General features: G+C 51.6%; 6 protein-coding genes across 6 annotated transcripts; 4 read left to right on the top strand and 2 right to left on the bottom strand.

Moving 5' to 3' along the window:
* Positions 1-1,044: 1,044 nt before the first annotated feature.
* Positions 1,045-2,312, bottom strand: MAM_00687 (mitochondrial 2-oxodicarboxylate carrier 2; the record flags this gene model as incomplete). Its single annotated transcript, XM_040819486.1, has 7 exons — positions 1,045-1,128; positions 1,188-1,806; positions 1,857-1,940; positions 2,001-2,030; positions 2,098-2,108; positions 2,178-2,200; positions 2,267-2,312. 7 exons carry the CDS (start codon positions 2,310-2,312, stop codon positions 1,045-1,047), a joined length of 897 nt encoding a protein of 298 aa, XP_040682751.1.
* Positions 2,313-4,078: 1,766 nt separating this feature from the next.
* On the top strand, positions 4,079-8,904 carry MAM_00688 (BTB domain and ankyrin repeat containing protein; the record flags this gene model as incomplete). Its single annotated transcript, XM_040819487.1, has 2 exons — positions 4,079-4,746; positions 4,803-8,904. The coding sequence occupies 2 exons, from the start codon at positions 4,079-4,081 to the stop codon at positions 8,902-8,904; spliced, it is 4,770 nt and encodes a 1,589-aa protein (XP_040682752.1).
* Positions 8,905-10,688: 1,784 nt separating this feature from the next.
* Positions 10,689-12,389, top strand: MAM_00689 (transposase; the record flags this gene model as incomplete). The annotated part of the gene is made up of 1 exon (XM_040819488.1): positions 10,689-12,389. One exon carries the CDS (start codon positions 10,689-10,691, stop codon positions 12,387-12,389), a length of 1,701 nt encoding a protein of 566 aa, XP_040682753.1.
* Positions 12,390-13,427: 1,038 nt separating this feature from the next.
* MAM_00690 (autophagy protein Atg13) lies at positions 13,428-16,440 on the top strand (the record flags this gene model as incomplete). The annotated part of the gene is made up of 3 exons (XM_040819489.1): positions 13,428-13,664; positions 13,760-13,855; positions 13,945-16,440. The coding sequence occupies 3 exons, from the start codon at positions 13,428-13,430 to the stop codon at positions 16,438-16,440; spliced, it is 2,829 nt and encodes a 942-aa protein (XP_040682754.1).
* Positions 16,441-16,955: 515 nt separating this feature from the next.
* On the bottom strand, positions 16,956-18,576 carry MAM_00691 (uncharacterized protein; the record flags this gene model as incomplete). Its single annotated transcript, XM_040819490.1, has 2 exons — positions 16,956-17,125; positions 17,358-18,576. 2 exons carry the CDS (start codon positions 18,574-18,576, stop codon positions 16,956-16,958), a joined length of 1,389 nt encoding a protein of 462 aa, XP_040682755.1.
* Positions 18,577-21,165: 2,589 nt separating this feature from the next.
* Positions 21,166-23,403, top strand: MAM_00692 (Class E vacuolar protein-sorting machinery protein HSE1; the record flags this gene model as incomplete). The annotated part of the gene is made up of 6 exons (XM_040819491.1): positions 21,166-21,208; positions 21,281-21,441; positions 21,532-22,287; positions 22,370-22,442; positions 22,502-22,714; positions 22,775-23,403. The coding sequence occupies 6 exons, from the start codon at positions 21,166-21,168 to the stop codon at positions 23,401-23,403; spliced, it is 1,875 nt and encodes a 624-aa protein (XP_040682756.1).
* Positions 23,404-23,559: the final 156 nt, after the last annotated feature.

Genomic DNA, 23,559 nt, shown 5'->3' on the forward strand with positions numbered 1-23,559 from the left:
ACCTTAAGTACTTAAGTACCTAGGTACCTACAGTAGGTAGCACTGGCGTCTGCAGTCGCACCTACCCGTGGCTTTGCTGTCATGGATTACGTACTTACCTACACAAGTACTCGACACATTTCCGTGAATTCGTAATACTTTTCGCCATTGATCTGGTCCAGTCCGACGTCAATCGAGAGTAAATTTGTCTACTTCATTGCACCATGCGGTTTGACCATAGGTGCCTTCAGACTACACTAGTCTTGTAGTGCTGTTTTCTTCCTCTGTTCTTTTGCCTTGTACAAAGGAAGCAGAACTGAGTTGCCTTGGCCTAACCGCAGACACGGCTTGCGATTCATCGTCCGCTTGGTGGTTGGTCTGACAGCCCTGTGACTTTTACCCCGGGACCTGCTCCTAGTTTAATTAATATTTTTCGCCTCCCACCCGGACTACTGACGCGTACATAAGTACGTAATTGCCTACCTCTAATCGTCTGACTCGTGAATCGTGATGGATGCCCACCGGACATGCGCCTGCTGCTCAACTTACCGCTGAGAATTTACAAGTTCCTACTTGGTACTCGAATTAACGGCTGATAGTATTGGCACTTTTATTGGCACCAGCAGAACAACATGTGACTATCGTCTCTTCCTGCGACGGGTCTTGTAGCTGCGTAAAGGTTAACCTTTGACGAGCAGACCCCAAGATACCGCGAGAAACCTACAAATCTGACCGATGGGAATGAATGAATTATGCGTTGTTGTTTTTTAAAAGGGGCCGAGGGAATGGGAGTTCTTTCAACAGTGGCTATATATCTCCTAAAAAGACTCCGCTTGCAAGGGGCAGGCGGAAGAAATACCACCCCACGCCCCAAAACGAAAAAAAAAAAAGAAAAAAAGAAAAAAAAAACCGACGCAAAATCTGAATGGCCATCATTGCCATATTTCTTGTCTATATTCAAACACAGTTCTGCGTCTATCGTTTATCCAATCCTCGGCAAGCGTCTCACGTCTTTATCATTGCATTTGGTCTCCACTGGCCTCGTGGCTCAGTCGAGGTATACGTTTATGACTGCCACTTGCGGAAAGTATCCATGACGGTGGTGAAAACCACGAGGAGAATACCACCCCCAGGTCCGAGGCGAAGAACCTGGTTGTATGTGTCAAAAAGGCAACATTCGAACGGCTCTATAAGAAAGCATGTCTTACCTTGGGCAGGAAACCCTTGTACAAGGCACCAGCACCTTCTTCCCTGAACACAGTAACGACGGATGGCCAAGCCCAGTTGTACTTGGGAACTTTTCCAAGCACCTTGGGGGTGTTCTGAATTCGGCTCTTGACGACATCCATGGGCGTGTTCAGAATCGTGCCGACAGTTCCACCAATGGAACCGGAGATCAAGTCATTCGTCATCTGGCCCTGTTTAGTGCTTGCCTTGGGCAGCATCTGTCGGACCTGGAAGATGCAACCAAAGTAACCAGCATTCCAAAGAATATGTCTCCACATGGTACTTTCAAGACCTTGGTACATGGTCAAAATACCCTCGTTTTTGACAGTCTTGACAACGCAGTCAACCATGCCGCTGTACTTTCCAGCAGAGGCCTTGTCTTGGAGACGAATCTTGACAAGCTCGAAGGGGACGACGACAAATGATTCGGTAGCACCAGCAGTGGCACCAGTCAGAACAGAGAGGGACTGGTTCATCTGGCTCATACCGAACATCTTGCGGTACACCTTGCCCCATTCATCGTTGGCGGCGAATTTTGTGGCACGCTTGGGAGCCTCCATAAGAATTGGAGCTGAGATCCCTCGATAGAGACGTGAGAAGCTTTGAAGTGTCAATGCCGTGCCTCTGCGACGTGCAACTAGAATTCTCACCCTTCATTCTTGATGATCTTGCGAAAGCAGTCCAACATGCCATTGTAAGACTCGGCACCGGTACCCTTTCCCGTTTGCAGTTGACTGGCACAGTTAGTGTCCATGGGTCAAGGATACGGTCCTGAGCAAGCGGAAAATTCGTACACGCGAGTCTTGACGACGTCCAATGGGTACCTGAGAGAGGGGTGTCAGCAGGCTGCCCAGGGAGGCTTACATTTGGGAGCAACTTCGCACAACTCACATTACCAGAATCTTGACAAAAGTGTCGACATTAGAACCTGATATGTCTCGTATAAACTATGTCGCGTGGAGGGCGCGTACCTCCGACACGCCAGCAATGGCACCTGCGGCATTGTTAGCAGTTCCGATACATCGGGACAGTTTGAGGGCTCGTCACCAGCATGGCGCACCTGCAGCGAACTGGTAAATGAAGGGAAGAGGTTTCTCCTGTGACATGACGGGAAAATATCGCGGCTTTGCCGGTGATCTTTTGAACAATTGACGAGATCCTGCCGATGTCACAGGAGGAACTTGGAGCGCAAGGTGGGAGAATGAAAGAGGTAGTTGAGTCGATTGCGGAGCGGGTAAACGCCAGTTGGCCGTGCTTCGTGGTACGTACTTCATAGTGCGTAGTACTTTCTATGGCTGGATGCGGCCCACTTCGGAATTTCCAATTGACCTTTCAATGTTCGGCTCGGCTGGTCGCGAAGCCCTACTGCAAATTCAAGTTGTGGCGTTCACGGCACGCGAGACATTGTCCTACAATTTCAATTTAGCGAATAGAGACGAGATATGCCGCTTGCCAAAGGTAATATCGACTTTGAAATAAACCTTGCGACGTGTACAGTAAAGCAGGTTTATAACGATCCCCTGCTATAGCGATTCAGCACACACGCCTAGGCGTGAAGTACCTTTCCTATATGTTATATATATAAAAGAAACTTCTAACCTATAGCGATTTTTCTCGTAAATATTGCTTATTAATATTTATAAGTTTATAATTACACACTACCTTACCCCCCAGCCTTATCTTACTAACAAAAGTAGGGCTAGGTAGAGACCTTTCCTAAAAGGGTAGTCGCATCTTAACGATATAACCCCTGTAGTCGGGTTATAACGATGAAAAATTGCTCACGAAGGTTATTGTTATAGACCTGGTTTACTGTACTCCGTACAGTACATATGCAGAATTCGACCACCCAACACCAAGAAGCCATCCTCTTCCTTGGGCCGGCTCACCCCGCAACAGGATCACGGATTCCACAATTGTCTTAACATCACATGCAGGGGATGTGGTGTCCACGGAGCCTTGACCTGCAGCAGAGCATGGCGGGGACCAGCGTGCCTCGACCTCAACGTGGCAGAACAAAATGAGAGTAAAGTGTTTTGCAGCACCATTAGTACAAGCAATCGTCCATGTAAAACGTGCATGCTTTCAATGCTGTCACGAAAAGCACATTGCCCGATGCATCCATTTGCAAAGATGATGTAATCAATGACCTTCGGTTCCCAAACAGAGCGGCTTGGTTTGAAAGCGCGAGCAAATACGGAGTAGAAATGCATCAATGCACGCATGTGCGCCCTACACCGTAGCAAGGACCGCTATTGGCTGTGCTGGAGTTTGGACACCGAATACTCCGTACTCCGTACTTTAAGTAGTTATTATCACGGAGTAGCACTGAGCCCTAGGCTAACTAACTGGTGCGTGCGTCCTGCCATGTTGTTCTCCATGTGCCTGCGGACCCCGCTGACGCGCGCAATCACAGGCTCTGGCCCATGTCGGTTTTGGCCCTGCAGCTCAGACTGTCACTTTGTTCTCAACTCGAGTGCTCGTGCTCCTTCCTGCTCTGGCATCATCACGACAGACTCGGCCTTGACATAATTGACTGAACATTCGCATTTGCATTTGCGTCAGCTTCCGAATCATCTAATTCGTCTTAGCTTGATTCACTGCCTTGGGAACAACTTTGAGATCCCTTTTTTTTTTTGAATCCATGTCCGTCCTTCAGTCGCCTCTTACACCATCACCGTGACACGCACCGCCCGTCGCAAAACGTCCTGCAGCACCAACAGACACGGTGGCAACAATCACCTTGGTCATTCCAACTCTCCGGCGCCTCAAATCGCACCTTTAAAAAGCCGTGATCCCCAGAGAATCACAGCGAGGTGTCGTTTCAAGCGCTTGGGAGTTACCTCGGTCCTCTCGTACTTCGCAGCCGCCCATGAGTCACCTTCTGTGGAAATTTTACTGGGAGAATGATGTCGACAGGTTTCGGCGTCTGCTGGCTCCTGCCGCCCCCAACACTTATGCAGCAACCAAGAGTCCTGGGATGGGAAACGCTGGAGGCGGTCTTCTAGGTGCAAGTCCTGGCGGCCCATCTTCGTCTCCTCGGATGACTCCCAAGTTGCGCAGGACTTCAGGATGTACATATGGACATGGAAAATTCAAAGATGGTGGATCTACGCTAAATCGTCAAGAAATTAACAGTCGCGACCATGCCGGCCTCACCGTACTCCTGCGCGCGGCCTCGTCCACCCATCCGAACGCTCGAGACTTTGTGCAGGCCCTCCTCGAACACCCCTCCCTCGATCTCTACGCTCAGGACTCCGAGAGTGGCTGGAATGCCCTCCACAGATCTCTTTACGCCGGAAACATCTCTATAGCTCGAATGCTATTGGCAAGGGAACGAGCCGATTTGACAAACCATACCAATATATCCTCAGTCGCGAAGGTTGGCCAGCTGATAAAGACGAAAGACCACGAGGGCAACAGTCCATTTGATGTCTATAACTCTACTATAGCTATACGGTCGCTAAAACACGATTCAATCTCTCCGAAATCAGGTAAAGATTTGGACGATGAAGACAGTGATGGCGAAACCGCTCAAATGTATATTTTTCCTTGAAATCCCAGCCACACTATAGAATCTGACGTTTCTGTGCTAGGGCTGCAAGTGTTGCGTTGGGTATAGCCCAACCTATCATGGGAGACGAATTTTACACGTTTGGAAGCAACAAGAACTTATCGCTGGGGGTTGGCGACGAAGACGACCGCCAGTACCCTGAACGCATTGTTTTGCAGCGACCGGAAGAGCTCCTTTACAAGTTTCACAAGCAGCATTTAGTCAGCCAAGACGTGGGATCACCGCCCACCCACCCTGATCAGAACGAAATTCCCACCCTGGTATACCACCAACGTTCTGCTATACGTGATGTTGTCATGTCGAAACTTCATTCTGCTGTTCTGACTGATGACCCAGTGTCAAACCTCTATATTTGCGGTGTCGGTCGTGGGGGAAGACTAGGGTTGGGCGATGAAAACACTCAGTTCAAGTTCGTTCCCGTGCAAGGGCCATTTATCGATCGCAAGGTCCGGCAAGTTGCTCTTGGGCAGAACCACTCCATGGCTGTTACAGAAGCTGGCGAGCTTTGGACTTGGGGCCTCAACTCGGATTCTCAGCTCGGCTATACTCTTCCCCCAGCCATGAGGTCGGACGAGGAGCCGATGAGCGTTTCACCCCGGCAGGTATTTGGGCCGTTGAAGAAGGAGATGGTGCAAGGCGTTGCTGCGTCGGCTATTCACTCCGTAGCCCATACTGGGTCTTCTCTCTACTGCTGGGGTCGCAATTTTGGGCAGCTTGCCCTCATGGATGCTGACTCTAGATTGCTGGAACTACAGCAGACACCGCGCAAGGTTGCAGCATCACTGCTTTCGGCCCCAATCGAGATGGTCTCAGCAATCGACAAGGCGACGACCTGTTTGCTATCCAACTATACTGTTTGGATTTTTACCAATTACGGCTACAATTTGGTTAAATTTCCCTACCCTGATGTTTTCAGCAACCAAAATCTATCGGCTCGTTCCTATACACATCGTTATGAGGTGGGCCGTCGCAACATCCGGTATATTGCTTCCGGAGGCGAAACGATTGCTGCGGTGACGTCTTACGGCGACTTGTTCACCATGCAGCTGAACAGTAAGACGGATACCGCCCAGCTTGCCGGCTCTACCACAAATCCTGTAAAGATTAAGAGTGCTGTTACCCAACCGCAGTGCGTCTGGGACTCACGAAAGGACGGTGTGGCGTCCGTGAGTGTTGGCGAACATGGCTCCGTCATCATCTGCACTGAATCGGGCGCAGTCTGGAAACGAGTCAAGCGCGCCAAGGGGAAAGTCGCGGCATTCGCCAGCCCACTCGATGCAAAGAAGAAGGATTTCAAATTCGAGCGTGTCCCATACATCACAAACTGTGTTGGTGTTCGCAGTTCAACTTTTGGTGCATTCGCCGCTATTCGTAACGACAGCAAAATCATGTCCACGGACATTAGCATCGCAAACCAGTCTATATGGGAAGATGTGGGCTCCCTCCTTTGGTTGAGCGACTTTAGAGCCTCAACCTCTGGCATTGATGAGCACAGTTCGCGGAAGAAGTGGAATGCTGCGATAACCAGAGAACAGCCGGGTTCTGTACCCCATGAGATTTTATCCTCGATAAACATCGAACAAGATCTGCTTCAGTGGGTACAGCGCAACTCTTCTCAGTATGATGACCTCAACATGGAGATTCGAACTTCTTCGAGCCCCGATCTTCGTCTTCCTGTTCATAGCTGGCTGTTGGCAGGACGAAGCTCGTCTCTTCGGGAAGCGTTATCGGAATATCAGTCCAACGGCAATACAAACAATCTCTCTGATATCATTGTGATTGAACAAAAGGACAAGGCGCTCCTTACGTTTATTGACATTGACATATATACTCTGCTCAACCTGATTGTATACGTTTATTTAGATGTCGTCATTCCGGTGTGGAAATACACGAAGGAGGCACCTTCACTTGCGTTTCGATTCCGTCAGGTGCGAACAGAGCTGATGAAGCTTGGAACCAGACTCAACCTTCCGAAACTGGAAACTGCAGCTCGGCTACAAACTAGGTCGGAGCCATGTCTTGATGAAAACATGCGAGAGGCCCTTCTAGATCCAACTTTCTTCAATGATGCGGACATGCTTATTGAGCTGGATGGAGGCGAAGTTTTAGCTCACAGCCATCTCGTCTGTCAGAGATGTCTCTTTTTTGGAGGCATGTTCCATGGTCGGTCTCAGGGCCATTGGCTAACTGCGCGTCGTAACACGTCTTTGGGGACAGAGTTGGTCCGCGTGGACCTCAAACATATTAGCCCGGAAACCTTTCGCTATGTTATGAAATATCTGTATGCTGATATTGGGTCAGATTTATTTAACGATGTTTGCGTGAAAACTCTGGATGAGTTTTCGGAGGTGGTTCTCGACGTCATGGGTGTGGCTAACGAGCTGATGCTCGACCGTCTCTCGCAAATTTGCCAAAGCTTAATGGGTAAATTCGTTACAACTCGCAATGTCGCCAACCTTCTCAACGAGATTAGTCCTTGCTCAGTCACCAAGTTTAAGGATGTCGGGTTGGAGTATATTTGCCTGCAACTGGAGTCTATGCTTGAGAATCATCTCCTAGATAACCTTGACGAAGATCTTTTGTTGAACCTGGACGAGGTCGTGCGCAACAACCAGTTGGCCAGGTTTCCTTTTGTGCGCAGTGGGCGGGCTGATATGCTACTCCATCAGCGATACCCAGATTTGGCTCTCGATATTGAAGAGGAACGACGTCGCCGGGTGAGGGAGATGGCGTTCAAAATTGCCAGGAAAGACGAGGAAAAGAAATTATCGTCTTCTTACAAAGCAAGTGTTGGCAGCCTTGACGAGTCAGTACTGGCAGCTCAGACTCCGGAACGGTCTTGCCGGAGACCGAGAGACGGACGGAATGAACCTTTTAGTCCTCGTTTGCGACCAAAGGATTCTCTTACAGACCTTATATTCGACATGGATGGCGAGGATAGTCCCAAAATCACCAGGCCAACGTCCCCTGCGGTATCAGCCTTCCGGGATGCAAGGAACGAGTTTGATTTTGACCATATACCAAAGCTTTCAGAGGCATGGCGAGGTGCCAAGAGCAAGTCATTGGCGGATGCTGAAACCGGTAATTCACAATGCTCGAGTCGAATTCCACTCTCACAGCTTCCTGAGCCTAGCATTGAGCCAGTATGCCGAGCGGGCAGCTCTCCCCAGCCAACATCCCTTCCAGTTAGATCTGCCGATGATCCGTGGGCGTCACCTATTCTTCCTGCATCCAAGCTGGATTTCAAGGACATTATGCAGGAAGCCACATCCAAATCAGCGCTTACGGCTGGTCTGGCATCTCAGACTGACAAGGCAACATCATCAAACAAACCACTAGCACGAATGTCTCAGAAGGAGCGAAAAAGACAACAAGTACAGCAAGCCGAGGTCGAGGCTGCGGCAGATAAAGAGAAGAATAAATCGGAGCCTTGGCAAGCCGTCCATTCTACAGCTCGGCCGACGCCATGGAAGATGACACTTTCGGCCCCAAGGACTTCATTAAGAGACGCTATGCAGTCGGAAAGTGCACAACGCGGAGGGTCTGCGTTGTCCCAGAAACCTCTTCTTTCTCCTGGATCTAACGCCCAATTGTCAAAACGGCGCGCAGCCTCTCCTGACACCCGCTTCCCAGGACAAGGCCGAACGGTGAGCTCACCAGCCTCACCAACAACGTCGTCGTGTCAATCATCGGGGGAGAAACCGCTTGTGCCACACTCAAAATCGTACATCAAGCCAGCAGCCAAGTCTGGACCTACCCTAGGCACGAGCATGGCCGACATCATTGGACAACAACGACTGGAGCAGCAACGGGTCAAGGAAGCTGTGGCCAAGCGACCACTGCAAGAGATACAAGAAGAACAAGCCTTCCAGGAATGGTGGGACCAAGAGAGTCGGCGAGCACAAGAAGAGGAGGCCAGGAGGCAAGCCCGGGGCAAGGAAAAGGATCAAAGTGGGGGAAATCGTCGAGGACGAAGGGGCAGAGGTGGGAAGTCAAATCTGAATGAAGACCCGGGCGGATCTGAGAAAACTGGCGATGTGTCTTTAGGTCCTTCAGGAGGTAGGGGAGGTAAAGCCAGGCGAGGCAAACATGGACAAGGACCTACCAGTGTACGATTGGGATAAGCAACAGAACGCGATGGGCTATGGCGTCGGGATTTTGGGACCATCAGGTTGACCACCCAGGTAGGCGGACTCTTCTTTTTTGTTGTTTTTTCCCACTCAAGCTACCTACTGTTCGTGTGTCACCATATCTGTCTACAGTGGTGTAAGAAGCTGGAAGCCGTTAGATGTGGTTATGTGAGTCAGCTTTGTGGCCCGCAACTGGCAGCAATGCCACAAAAAAACTATAGGACAATGGAAAATTTCCCTGATCAATGTTGAGGATGTTCGCTACGTGATGAATGACAGCTCGGGAGTCAGGACATGAATGCCTCGCGTCGCCGGGTATGATATCGAGAAGGTCGTGTAACGAGTCAACACACCGAGGCCATCAGCCAACCAGCGCGCACCCAGTTCCCTCGTGTGACTGCAGGCAGGACAGTCCCGGTCAGTGATGGAGAATCATTTGGCAATTGGAGCACATGCAAAGATGCCTGGGATAGGCCATGTACGTGTGTACGGAGAATACGGAGTAACCGTGGGCAGTTCTGCGCTCAAGGAGGTGCCACGGTTCGAGGGGATGGAGACTGGGGAGAATCGGCTTGGCTCGCCGGCTGGCTCAATCCCGATTCCTGAATGCTCGTTCGTCTTCGTGACTGGGTTTAGCCGGGTGTGGTTTTTGCTCAAGAGGTGAAGGGTGGCAGCCTGATTTGCAGGGTGATCCGAGAGCGGAGATGTGGTAAAAAAAAAGCGTAGGGATGCGACAGAGCGTGGGTGGGTGACACGGCGGTTTGGGGATCTCGGGGCAACTTTTGCACGTTGCTATTGGGTGGACGCGGACTTTGGGAGGTCCATAGTTTGGGAGACGATGCGAGAGTCTACCGAGCGGTTGTTGCCTAGAAGTGGACAAGGAGCGTTGCGATAGGCAAGCACCCTGTGACGGAGTCATGGACCAGGGCCCAGCAGCGACCACGGTAGCAGTACGCTGCACTCCGTAACTATACTTATCCATCTCCATCTGCGTACGGAGCATTATATGCTGCAGTGTATTTTAATAGTGCAGCACGCGATGAATTCTACGATGTCGTGAGTGGGTGGTTACGCTTGGCAGCTGGTGGGTCCTGGATGTTGATTGGCTCATGGGTTATCACCCGTTGCTCTTTGTTGCGCGCTTGAGGGTGAAGTGCCCTGGATGCGCAATGTTTTGATGTAGGGATATCAAAACTGATCAAAAGACATGGCTTTGGAACCATGCTGGGCTTTTTTTGCTTTTCTTTCTCTCTCTATTTTTTTTTTTATTTTTTTTTTAGGAGTACGGCTGGCTCACTCGTCCGTACTCCTCCTACTACTACTCGGTACTGCACGAGCAAATGGCACTGGCCGATCAGTGATGACGAAAGCGCCTTGGGAGTGGGCCCGTCGTCTCTCTAGTCGCAAGTGCTCCGTACTCTGTACTTACTCTTGGTAACTTACGGAGTATAGTCAGGTCACGATGGGCCCTCGGGACTGATGACTGCTCTTGTGGCTGGTGACCTCTTTTCTCGGGCACGGGCTAGTAGGTCCTGGTCACTGATGCAATGTTGACCCCTAACTTGATGACCTGTCTCTCCCGTGCAAGAGCTGCAGTCCATCTGCTTCCCGGACCAGGGGCACGGGCGCCCTTGTGTTCGTTTGTTCTAATCGTGCCCGCCCCACTTTATGTGGTTCGGCTAGCAATAGCCCTCACCACCAAAGGTGGTGCTCGACAGCAAGGCGGGCCGGACACCAAGGCGGGCCAATTTTCAACCTAGACGCGTTGAACCGCGAAAATGGCTGCAACTAGCGTCCAAACGGCAAAAAGCGATGTCGAATTACGTGTCAACGAGGCTCTTGAGTATATTGAGGAAAATCCAGGTGCAAAAATTCGCTCTGTGGCGAAGAAATTCAACGTGCCTCGTAGCCGGCTTCAACGACGTGCTAACGGCGTTCCTGCTAGGAAAGGCCATCCAGCAAGAAATACAATGCTTTCACGAGAAGAGGAAGTTGCTTTATGTAACTATATCGATCGCCTTGATAAGGCCAACTTCGCTGTACGACCTGAATTCATTACAGATGCTGCAAATTACATCCTAAAAGAGAGGGCATCGTCAACTGCCCCGCCTAGGCAAGTTGGAACGCGATGGACTACACGCTTTATCCAGCGGCATCACTATCATAAAGGTCTTCAAAAAAAGATTGATTCAAGTCGAAAAGCTTCAGAAGATGTGACAAGAGCTCTTTCTTATTACAACAAGCTTAAAGAGGCTATTCAGCAGTACGGAGTCCCTCCTGAAGATATCTGGAATATGGATGAGACTGGCTTTCGTATTGGAATGGGAAAGGACCATTTAGTTGTTACAAAGCGAAGAAGAGCGCATCTATTTTCAATGCCAGAAAACAGGGAGACTGCAACAGCAATAGAATGCATTTCTGCTGGCGGCAAAGTTATTCCTGCCTTTCTTATCCTTACAGGGCAAAAACACATGGAGTCCTGGTATCGGATAAAGGAGCTTGAAGCTAATACCAAAATAACAGTCTCACCAACCGGCTTTACGAATGACGAAATTGCAGTTGCTTGGATACAGCATTTTCAGGAATTTGCAACGCCAATAGGCAGATATCGCCTTTTAATCCTAGATGGCCACGGATCACACCATACAATTGAATTCGTTGAATACTGCGAACAGCACGATATAATTCCCTTTGCGTTGCCCTCGCACCTTACACACATCCTTCAACCTCTTGATGTTGTGATATTTCAGCCACTAAAGCATTATCATGCAAAGGCGTTGGATATCATTGTTCGAGACGGCGTGTTGAATATTACAAAGATTGAATTCCTTGCTTGCATTCAAGCTGTACGAAAACAAGCTTTCAAGACTACTACTATTCTCACAGCCTTTCGAAAAACTGGAATTTCACCCTACAATCCACAGCCTGTAATTGAGGCCCTTGAACAACGAGCTGCAATTTACACATCAACACCATCGCCGCCGCCGTTATATCACAACAACTCTTCCGACTTTGAGACGCCCACAACACTCAGGCAGATAAATAAGGTTGCCAACAAGCTAGGGGAGGTATTAGAAGACGATACATCCCTTGAGCCTGAGTTTGCACGCAATATCAGTCGTTTTATCCGCGGCTCTCTTATTGCAGCTACTGAGCTTATACAGACGAAGAGAGACCTTGGGCGTACAAAAGCAGCTCAATTACTATCACAGCGACGTAGAGCTCATAAATATCACGCCCTACAAACTGGTGGCGTTCTTTCTGTGGATAACGCGCGTGAGATGGTCAAGCAAAACGAGAATGACCGCCTTGATACTGCTCGTCGGGTTGTTGAGGCAGCCGACAAAAGGCGCCACAACCACGCCAAGAGGACGTTTTTTGAAGCAGCTAAAAAGGCACGTAAATGGCGTCTGGATTCTGTACTAGATCTACTAGAAATTTGGGACGAGAAGGGTGTACATTATAGGCGAAGAGGTTAATAGCGTTATTAGGTTGAAAATTGGCCCGCCTTGGTGTCCGGCCCGCCTTGCTGTCGAGCACCACCTTTGGTGGTGAGGGCTTTTGCTAGCCGAACCACATAAAGTGGGGCGGGCACGATTACACCTCCTGCATGGCCATGCCATCTTAATTCTCCCTTTCTCTCTCTCGTCTCTGCCAGGCAGGGTGTGTCCGATCGTGATGGGACAATCACCCCAGCCGTCTTCTGCATCGTGCTGTGGCGCCCACAGCAAACCATCTCGAAGTGTGCAGTAATAAGTCGAAGGTTGGCTTCAGTGGACGTTTGGCTTCGCAAACTCAAGCTCCTCCTGGCTGCTCAAGTGCAGGTAGATAGATACGCGGACACAAAGGCTCAATCAAGGTGGCTTGCAAGTACGTATTATTCTTGACGACTGGACCCCATTCTTTGAGGCACGCACCAGACAGCAACCCCGGCCAAACAGATCGTCCTAGCCCAAGAAGGATTGCCTAGGACTGCGCCACTGGGACCCGTTGACCAGCGCCAGTTGGCCACTGGTCACCCCCGGCTTATCAACTGCCTCGTACAGTTTGCGCGTGCTGTGGCTCTGTGACTCGTGCTGGTACGCAGTACCCGTGCTTCCTCTACTTTAGTCCACGTTGGGGACTGGTGCTACGACTCACGAGTCTACGACTTATCGCTCGCCTTTCCTCTCGCTGCTTCTTGCACCTCTTGGGCATCACCCAACTGCTCGGCCGTCCCTCTCTTCCCCATCTATTGATTCATCCTCACCTCGTCCCCTGGCCCAGCCCCAACCGCCAGTGTCGATATATTTCCCGTCTGCAGCCGGCCTTCAAGGCCGTCACCTCTTATCAACCCAGTCTTGACGTCTTGCTGCACTACTTCGTATCCACACAGCCATTGACCATGGAAGAGCATCATCCCGACATCCTGTTCCATTCCTGATCGATTCCCGCCGTATCGGATGCACTGGTGCTCGCTATCTGGCTAGCCCTTTCATCTGAAGCCGAGCTTCTCGAAGCTCGAGCTGAATACAATCATGCATCAACAGGCGAGACCGCCGCCGAGGCTGTCCGTGTCACCGGCGTCGTCGCCGCAGATCAACCAAACCAGCCAGACCAGACCCAACACCGCCAGAGATGCCGCCCAGAGCACCCGCCAACGTGCCGGCTCCAATGTCTCCGGGAGGGACCCTACAGCGTCGCCGACCGTGGAAAACAACCCAGCCTTGGGCCCTCCGGCTGATTCCGTCAAGAAGCTGGATCAAATCGTCCAGGTATGCCGTGTGCCTTGTGCTATATGCAATGTGCTGCATACCACCATCGAGGCACCGTCCCCGTGGAGCCGACAGTCACTAACAATTGCACGCAGAATTTCTTCAACAAGGCCGCCGTCTTGATTCTCGAGTCGAGAATGAAAGTCCAGCCCATCCGTAATGCAAGTGGCCAGAGGAAAACGAATAAATGGGTACGTATTTCCTGTCGTGGATGAATCGTAATGCACACAGCCCTCTTGCTAATTGTGCCTTTTCTTCTTCTTTATTTTGTGCGTAACAGTTCCAAATAGAAACGGACGAAATAGATGATTTCAGAGACGAGCTCAAAACGTGGAAGACATGCGGGAGCATAGATCACCGCCCGCCGCCGTTGATCATCGAGACATTCCTGGACACCTCGAGTCTCAAAGAGAGTCAAAGCCTTGTCATTCTCGATGATGACGGCAAGCGCTGGGACGTAATGGAACAGCTCAACTCATCCGAGTCATCATCTAGTGGCAGCTATCACACTGCCTCCACGTCGAGGAACGCAGAAGTGGTACTGGAGCGATGGCATATAGATCTCAAGACGACGCAGACCCTTCTCGCCGAGGATTTTGGCCCAATCTTACCCACCATCTACAAAAAGGCTATTGTTTTTTTCCGATCACTTTTCATCACAACCAAGCTTCTTCCGGCTTGGAAGTTTGCAAGCCAGAGCTCGGCCAAGGCCTCTCATCCTGCTCTCACCCCTCGATGTCGAATCCGCGCTTCAGAACCGGGTAAACTAGCTACGGATCTGTTGAAGCATCCCATCGATGGCCGACGAGACCCCGTAACCGAGTATGTATTTGGCGACCTTGAAGTTCCGGTAGGCCGTTTCAGCACGGCTGTCGTATATCGAAACTACTGTGGCTTTCGGATTGATGATTCCGAGTCACTGCTGAGTTCTCGCTTCATGGGAGCTGATGAGAATTTGTTCAAGCCTTCAGTCACACAGAGGACTGACCGAACCCACGGCCGAGTCGCTGAGGTTGGATCGCTCCATGACCACCGTCGTCGTACACTGAGTGATCTCCACCAAACCTATGGGAGCTTGTCAACCTTCCACGGCGACGGTCCGTTGGGGACAAGTCCTTTATCAGCACTCAGATCTGTCAAAGCCCCTGGCTCGGATACTAGCTCTCCACCAACGTCCCTGCCAGCGGACATTGGGAGTGAAGTCGCCCCCAGCTCTATGCCCATTTCAGGCCGCACTTCCATCCCTAGGGCAGTTGCCAGTCGACCGGGGGAGAGCTCAAGCAGGAGAACATCCATATCTTTTCAGCCCTTCAAGGCCGGCTCTCTATCCGGATCGCCGGTCCCCCGACAACTGGAGCCCGAATCTCCTTCCTCGACACATTCACACAGTCGCCCCGTAAACTTTCCGACGAGCTCACAACCTCGGAACAGAAGTTCATTGACGGCAGGGATGCCCGCTTCTCTCCGTGGCGGGCCACCCTCGAGCTCTGTTGAAACACCGATGGCTGGCCCGCCCCGACCGGCGTCCACTGGCCGCTACAGCAGCAGCTTCACACACAGACGAGGGCGTATGTCCACAGGTCGAGCTGGGGATGACGAACAAAACAGTAGCGGACGACAGAGCCCAGCGTCTTCGGTCGCTCAGCCTGGATCTGGCCTGCTGGCAGAAACTGGCGGGGCCAGTTCTGGGTCATTACATGCCGAGGAGGATGCCATTTCAGACTTCTTGAAGGCTCTGGACAGCCGTAAAATCCTCAAAAGCTTTGAGCCAACCAAGCGAGGCGAGTTTGCGGCGAACAAAACGGTAGCCCAGCTGTCCAAGTTCCATTTGATGAGGGACTCGAACAATGCTCTGACAGAGTCCATGACGTCGTCAATGCAGATGCAACGATCGTCGAGCTCATCAAGCAGACAATTGACGAGCGTTCCCGGCATGGTAGCTCCAGCCTCTATGTCTGTCTCGTCTTCTCCCGGAAAACCCGTGTCTCCCCACACCCCTCACACACCTGCCATTCCGTCTCGACTGAGCGAGAACTCCATCATTGATTACACTGCCACGGGAAGGATCACTTCGCGAGGGGGCCGGCGACGGCAAGCATCTGCTGTCCCGGAGCCGAGCAGAGAAAGCACCATTACGCAGCAAGGCACAACTGCTATCGACATACCATTGTCGCCTCGCATTGTGTCGTATCAGAGACGGTCAAGCTCAGCAGCTCAGCAGACTCGTGCGGCGATTGAAGATGACGAGACAGACTTGGCATTTGCGGGCGCACACCGTAGCATTAGCCTCGGGGCTGGCGACAGAGAGCCCCCTACCATGAGTGTATTGCTAGGTCGCCAGCTGCAAATGGAGAATGAGGCGACCGGCGGTGGCGGCATCACCAGCGGCCTGCGAACGGCTACCAGGATTCGGCCATCAGATGCATCCACATCGGATGTCATGCAACGTGGCTCTAATGAGGATAACTTACCGGATGGGTTGATGCCCTCGAGCGTTCAATCAGAATCCCCATTCCCGCGACGTCGGTACGCTGGCATGGGGGCAGCTTCCAAGGCAACACCAGCGCCGCAATCCTCGCGCGGGAGTTTTGCCGGGTCGCTCAGCCGACTGGCAAGAGCCGATGACGAAGTGGTGGGCGAAGAGCCACTTGTATTTGATCTATCAGAGATGGACGCGCAAGGCAGACGAAGCCTCGAAGAAGGACGCGGAGTAGGCAATGCAAGCAACGAACGGAGTGCTTTCGAGCCGAGGGGAACAACACGAAGAGGGTGGTAAAGAAGCGATTATTGGCCAAGACGGGCACTCTTGAGCGATGGCATTTATTTCTGCATCTGCATGAACAGAAGCATTTATTATGGGAATTGCTACACGGGCATGACACTTTGGCTACACGGGCATGACTCTTACACGGGCATGACTTTTACCACTTCTGATTGGTCGCATACTTTCTTGGCCCCACAGATACTTCCTCGGAAAGGCGGTGTAGCCAACTTCACTAACAAGCTCCTACATCACCATGAATTGCAGTCACTTATCGTTGTGGGCGCGATTGGTCTTCTGCTATCTTGCAAGCCTGCATTTCGGATTAAACTACCGTCCTTGTACTGTTAGCCAGTAACTGTCAAATACTGGCAAAAGACGTGATGTGGTCTACTTAATTTATTGCCTCACAACGATACAATCTGGATCTTCGTCATCACTCTTAGCCAGTTCCCATTGACTCCTTGTCCTGCGAATGTTTCGTTGCGTCCTCCGTCCACTGTACCGCACGCCTGTCGTATTCCCAGCATTTAGGACTTTAGAAGGTCTACCTGGCCCTTGCTGGGCTGAGATGCCAATTTGGCCACCAGTTTGTGTGATGGTTTCTCGAGTAGCTTTATGCACTCTCCTAGCAAGAGTTGGCTTATTGAGACTTCCTGGCGGTCGACCTCGTCGCCCACTTGGTTGATTATCAGATCGGCTACTTGATGTAATAGCTAGGCTTTCTGGGATAACCTGCGCTGTATTCTTTGGCCTTCCACGTAGTGCAGTGGCAACTTTCGGGTCAAGAATTCGTCGGTATGGATCTTGAGATGCCGATTCCCGTAGTCGCCAGCGTGGGTGGACCTCCCATTTAGTGAAACGTGTGTCAGAATCTAGCTTTGCGTAGACTTTATGATAGCATGGGATTCCCAGCTCAATAGAGACCGTACAGTCGTCGTCGCAAAGTCCAATAGAGTCGGGGAAGGGATTCTTCCCCGTCGGCAGAAATTTGCGAGCAATACAGTATTGCTTGTTGATTAACCCAAGTCCTTTCGATGACATGGTTGTTCGTAGTTCACCAAGATAGTTTCCCATCGAACCTAGGTATTGTGGAGCAGTCAGGACATCATCCTGTCCACAGGCATCCTTAAAGGCACGTTCTTGGTCATGTATCATATCCTGCATTGCCTCGACGAGTCGGTAGAGGTGGCTCATGCCATTTAATAGATAGCTTTTGATATTATTGTTGCTTGCTTCTGTGCCGGACGTAACTCGGATTCCGAAGTTACGATAACGACGGATAAAGCAACGTGCCCATTGAGCACTAACAGGCATATAAGTCGAGTAGAGGTATTGTAAGATCGCTCGTTGGTCGTCGAACTCTTTACAAAGATCTCTCCATGCCTGCTCAAACGCTTCCTCAGTCTCGGCATAGAGAACCTTTTTCCACATTAAAACAACGCCTTGGTAAGTATGAGGAATCTTATCACTACTCGACCGATCTTCGATCAGATGCTTATCTGTAGTGCTCAACCCGCCATCCGCCTGTGAGGGAATGTCTTCACTGTCACTAGCGCTAGGGCTAGTAGTACTGTCCTCACGTTGGCCCGTCCACCTAGTCTTCGATTTAAGCAAAACGTTTGAAAGGATATGATGAATACAAAGCTGTTGCTGTGCATTTGGAAACTGATCATTAACGGCAGCTTTCATAGCCTTGTCGAAGTCTGTGATGATGACATCTGGTTCCCTGAGTGAGTGTTTTGTAATGAGCTTGCGAACACTCTCTGCAAGGAATTGGAACCCCTCCCTCCTCTCGTTATCTATTAAGCCAAATGCAGCATTGAACACAGTTCCAAGACAGGTTTGGCCAGTAGCCTGGAATAAAGGAAGCTTGAAGCGATTAGTGTTATATGTGTTATCAAAGCTAATAACCTCGGGGAAGCGCTTCCACATCTGTAGACAGTACGGAAAGGTCCAGACAAGACCAAGCAGTCTATCTGGATCATCATCGGCCCATTTCGCGATGTATGGGATCTTCTTCTCATCAAAGAGTTTGATCAATGCCGCAGTAGGTGTATAGCCATTTAGCTTCTCTCGGTTAATGAACGAACGGGCATTATAGATATCCTTCCGCAGGAGTGTTGTATCGGGGAATTGCTCCTCAACCATAGCAGCTACATCACTGGCTCGAATACCCGCGCGACGGCTTGCTGACTCGATGGTTGCTTTAACTGGTGTAGTAAGGCGGCGGTGGGAAACATGCGCAGATGGCGTAATACTCCGTTCATGGTTATGCTGGTGATGTTTCGGGTCTCTATGTTGTCGAAGAAGCCACTTGCCTTCCTCTAGGGCTTCAGCAATTATCATCCATTTGCAATCACACTTCCGAGACCTTCGGGTTCGAAGACCAGAACCCCCCGAGGCCCGAGATTGTCCAAACCGGTCGCATTGAATGGAGTACCTAATCAACCGTCCCTTATAGGAATATTTATTCCGCCGAATAATACCAAATCCGTTCTCCTTTGCAAATGCGTTGGTTGTTTTAAAAAGAACTTCGGCCGAGGGCGCTGGGTCGCCAGGGATTATTGGGTTCGGAATTGGCTCCGGGGCGGGAGATAGAGACTGTCGCATAGGCGAGGAACTAATATTTTCGGGCGTCGGTGATATTCGAGGAGGTTGTGTGGGTGACCTACGAGGTGGAGAGTACGGTGGAGGAGAGTCATATGCTTCGAAACTTAATGGTGACCATCCCCATCTCTCTCGCCAAGCTTGTACACGTTCGTATGATCGAGCAAGGTCTACAGTTAGCCTTCGACCTTCGCCGGTAACCTCTCGTACTATGCGCATTGCGGACTCGAACTCGGCTCTTGTCCTTGTTGGGAGATGCTGGGCGGATGGGGGTGATTCGGGAGGTTCAGAGGCGAATGGATCAAATTCTGGGCCTGGTATAAGCGCTCTGACTCGCTGGCTCCATCTTTTTCCACGGAAGAAGTCATTTTGAAGATATATCTCATAGTCAGATCGAAGGCCCCATGCAGGCTCATGGCGGCCCTGTGAACCATGGGGGTGTGGGAGACTTGAAAGTGTTTGCGGGAAAGAGGCGAACAGGTTATCGAGTGCATTTTCGTCCCCGAGGCCGTAGAACTGACCGATACTCGTAGCAGAGCTACTCGCGGATTGTGGTCGGTCTTCAACTGTGGAAGGACTAGATCTGCGTCGCCGACTGGATTTGTGTCGCTTTCCTCTTTGTGATTGATCACTGGGACTAGGGCTCCGCGACCTGCGAGGAGGTGTGCGAGGCAAAGACATTGACGTCTTGAGAAGAGAACAAGATTGTAGTGAAAGAATTGGTCGCTATCTCTACAGCATAGGGTGCCGTATTATGGTTTATTAAAAGCTACGAAAATGAAGAAAGCAAGCTCGAGGGGGTCGCCCCGACTGCGCGACCACTGGGTTGCTGCGTAGTAGCTTAGCCGAAATGAAGTAATTTACACAGAAGCAAGGTTAAAATGGCCCAGGTACTTGCGGCTGAGGTGGCAGAATCCAGCGTCGTTAACAGAGACAATGCGACCAATCAGAAGTGGTAAAAGTCATGCCCGTGTAAGAGTCATGCCCGTGTAGCCAAAGTGTCATGCCCGTGTAGCAATTCCCTTTATTATTGTGTTGGATATACAGGAGGCAAACAGAAGACTTGGCATGGGTAAAGGACCTCGACTATTAAAAGCAGCTACTCTCAGGCATGACGAAATGCCGTGCAGTGGTTTCATTTTTGGCGTCTTTGGATTATGTTGGCATATATACTGATGTATTTTCCCGGGCTAGCCTCATGTCAGGAAACGGCCTTTAGGATGGGAAGGAATCAGGACAGAATGGACTATGTGATTGGAGTCATCTGTGACAAACAAGGCACAAAGGGCAAGGCGGCGTATACACCTGTCTGGCAAGGGGAACAATGAGAAGGGAAAGGAGAGTGACAAGGGCAAGGGATGAGACGACATGTTAGGGTCGTGGGGCGTCAAGTAGCGATGGTGTTGGTGAAGCAGCATACTTTACAGATGAAGATTAATCTCGAGAGATGAATTCACAGTGAAGTGCTTTGGTATGCCGGTGGGAGTGGCCGCGTGGCAATGAGTGAGTACTACTTGGACCTTGGAACCTAGGAGGTAGGAACCTCACGTAATGACGACAGACTTTTGGCCGTGAGCTGTGAGCCGTGAGCAACTTCAAATGAGGAGGCCGAGTCGCCCCGCAGCAGAGAGCACGCTCTCAACTTTCAAATAGCATCAAGTACTTTATCCGGGTACCCGGTAACGTTATTTGGCAGGCCAAGCAGCATCCCTGACGATCGCACGGCCCACCCACACAGGAGTACATGAAAGTATCTTGGTGTACTCCGTATCCTTCCAAAGGCTGCATGCATGTACACTGTACACGTGCCCGCCCATGGGCCCCACGCTTCCCAGCCATTACCTACCGAGTTGCCATCCACCCTAAACATCATCATCATCGTCGTCGTCGTCGTCGTCGACGTCAGCAGAATCGACTGGTATAGTAATTATTGATTTTTACCGGGGGTTTTTTTTTTCTTTTAATTTGCGACTTCTTTACAAGTGATCGCCTTCCTATACCAGATATCCATCAGCATTCAAGGTACGGACGAGGTGACGCTGCACATGCGAGTGGACGAGCGGACACCAAGTCATTTGCTGCTTCGCAACGTCATCGCCAGCCAGCCGGCCAAACCACGTCCCCCCCGCCATGTTTCGTGCACAAGCTGCCGGGCCGTTTGACGATGTCGTCGGTGAGTTTTACTACGGGATTCAAGACATGTTTTCCGGGTTTTCATAGCTGACCTTTGCTTCCCCGCTCGCAGCCAAAGCGACCGACGAGAACCTCACCTCAGAGGACTGGGGCGCCATCATCGAGGTGTGCGACAAGGTCACCGGTGATCCCAACGGGGCCAAGGAGGCCGTCCAGAGCATGATCAAACGCCTTGCACACCGTAATGCGAACGTACAGCTGTATACTCTGGAGGTATGATTTGGGTGACTGGTGCAGACATGCGCCACGTCGTGAGCGGAGTGCCGAGCCAGCTAGCTAACCTTTGGATGCGCCGCCCGACAGCTTGCCCACGCCCTGTGCCAAAACTGTGGAAAGCCCATGCACCGCGAAGTTTCCAGTCGAGCCTTTACCGATGCCCTTCTCAAGCTGGCGAATGACCGAAACACCCACTCCCAGGTCAAGGCCAAGATCCTCGAGAAGATGAGGGAGTGGGCCGATATGTTCAGCAGGGATCCCGAGTTGGGCGTCATGAACGATGCCTACCATCGTCTCAAGCAGACCAACCCGACGTTGCAACCCCCCAGCGCACCGCAGAAGCAGGGCCTCACCGACGCCGACAGACGGAAGGAGGAGGATGAGCTGCAGATGGCTTTGAAACTCAGCTTGCAGGAGGAGGAGCGGAAGAAGACGACACCGCAAGCGGGGCCCAGCACGCAGAGCGGCGGTAGCAGCCAGCAAGAATCCACCCCGGCGCCGGCAGTCTCTGCTGGCACCACGGCTGCAACCGTAAGCAGGGTGCGAGCCTTGTACGACTTTGTGCCATCCGAGGCTGGCGAGCTTGAATTCAAGAAGGGAGATGTGATTGCTGTCCTGGAAAGCGTCTACAAGGACTGGTGGCGAGGCTCTCTCAAGGGCAACACGGGCATTTTCCCGCTCAACTATGTCGAGAAGTTGACGGACCCTACGCCTGACGAACTGCAGAGAGAGGCCCAGATGGAGGCCGAGGTGTTTGCTGAGATTAAGAACGTGGAGAAGCTCCTTACGCTGCTGAGCGCGTCCAACACTGCTCCTCGGGAAGAGGACAACGAGGAGATTTCGGTCTGTTTTGTCTTCTCTGCTCGCGCGCTGCCGTGCATGCGTGCGTTGTGATTGCCACAACGTGATGCTGACCCCAACGCAGAAACTATATCACCAGACTCTGGCCATCCGGCCAAAGCTCATTAAGCTCATCGAAAAGTACTCGCAGAAGAAGGGTAGGCGACACTGCCACCTTGTCCGTCGCCAAGAGCGTCTCGTTGACCTGGCGTTACAGATGATTTTACTCAGCTCAACGAAAAATTCATCAAGGCTCGAAGAGACTATGAAGCCCTGCTGGAGTCTTCCATGTCTCGCCCTCCTCAACACAACTACCAACAATACGCCATGCGCCCGGCCGCTCCAGGCCAAGGTTATCCTGGTCCTGGCGGTGGATATCCCCAGGGACCGCCGCTCCAGGACCCTTACTACAACCAAGCACCTCCGTCCGGTATACATGCAACCTTGGCCGCCCTCAACAAAGACAGTGCCTTTGGCTAACGGCGTCCAGACCACCCTCACTATCAAGCTAGCTCTCCGCCTCCTCCTCACAGCTTCCCGTCCCAGGGCGCCTCGGCTCCCTTCTACGTCGCCGGAGCAGAAGTGCCATCACAGCCTCCTGGCGCCCACCCCCAACAACAGCAGCAGCCTCAGCAACATCCATCAAGAGATGACACGCCCAGTCTCGGACCAGGTGCCGGGAAGCAGCCGGGACCCGTGAACCCGTCTTCACCCCCCCCGCAGTCCTTTACGCCTTACCCCCCGCAGCCTCCTCAGCAGAACACGGCTCCCTACTCCCAGATTCCCGGCCAACAACGACCACAGAGCACGTACGGCGCACAGGAACTCGCCACTTCGGTCTACGACTCCCCCATTGCACCACCGCACAACCCCAGCTCGGCACCCTTTGGGCAACAGCAGTACCATTCCTTCAACTCTCCTGAGCAGGCCCCCCCTCCAACAACCTCCATGTCCCCTGAGCCATTGCAGGCCGGTGGCACTGCGTACGATGCTCGCCACGGACTGCCAAGCCAGGCTGCGCCGGAGGCTCATGCCTCGCAGCCGCAGTATAAGCCGTACGTGCCGCCTGGAGATGGAACGTCACCGAACGATTACTACCGACAGGGGAATCTGTATTAGATGTCTGCATGGGGACAGGGGGATGGATGATGGGAGCTAGTCAACGACATGTGATGTTAACTCAGTGTATCTGGGAGTTTCTTGAAGTGCTCCAGTGTGGAATGTGGGTGCGGCAAGTAGAGTTAATGACGAATTATCTATCCAAGGATCAGAGCC

This window comes from Metarhizium album, assembly GCF_000804445.1.
Source record: "Metarhizium album ARSEF 1941 chromosome Unknown scaffold_1, whole genome shotgun sequence".
Classification (NCBI taxonomy): Eukaryota; Fungi; Ascomycota; class Sordariomycetes; order Hypocreales; family Clavicipitaceae; genus Metarhizium; species Metarhizium album.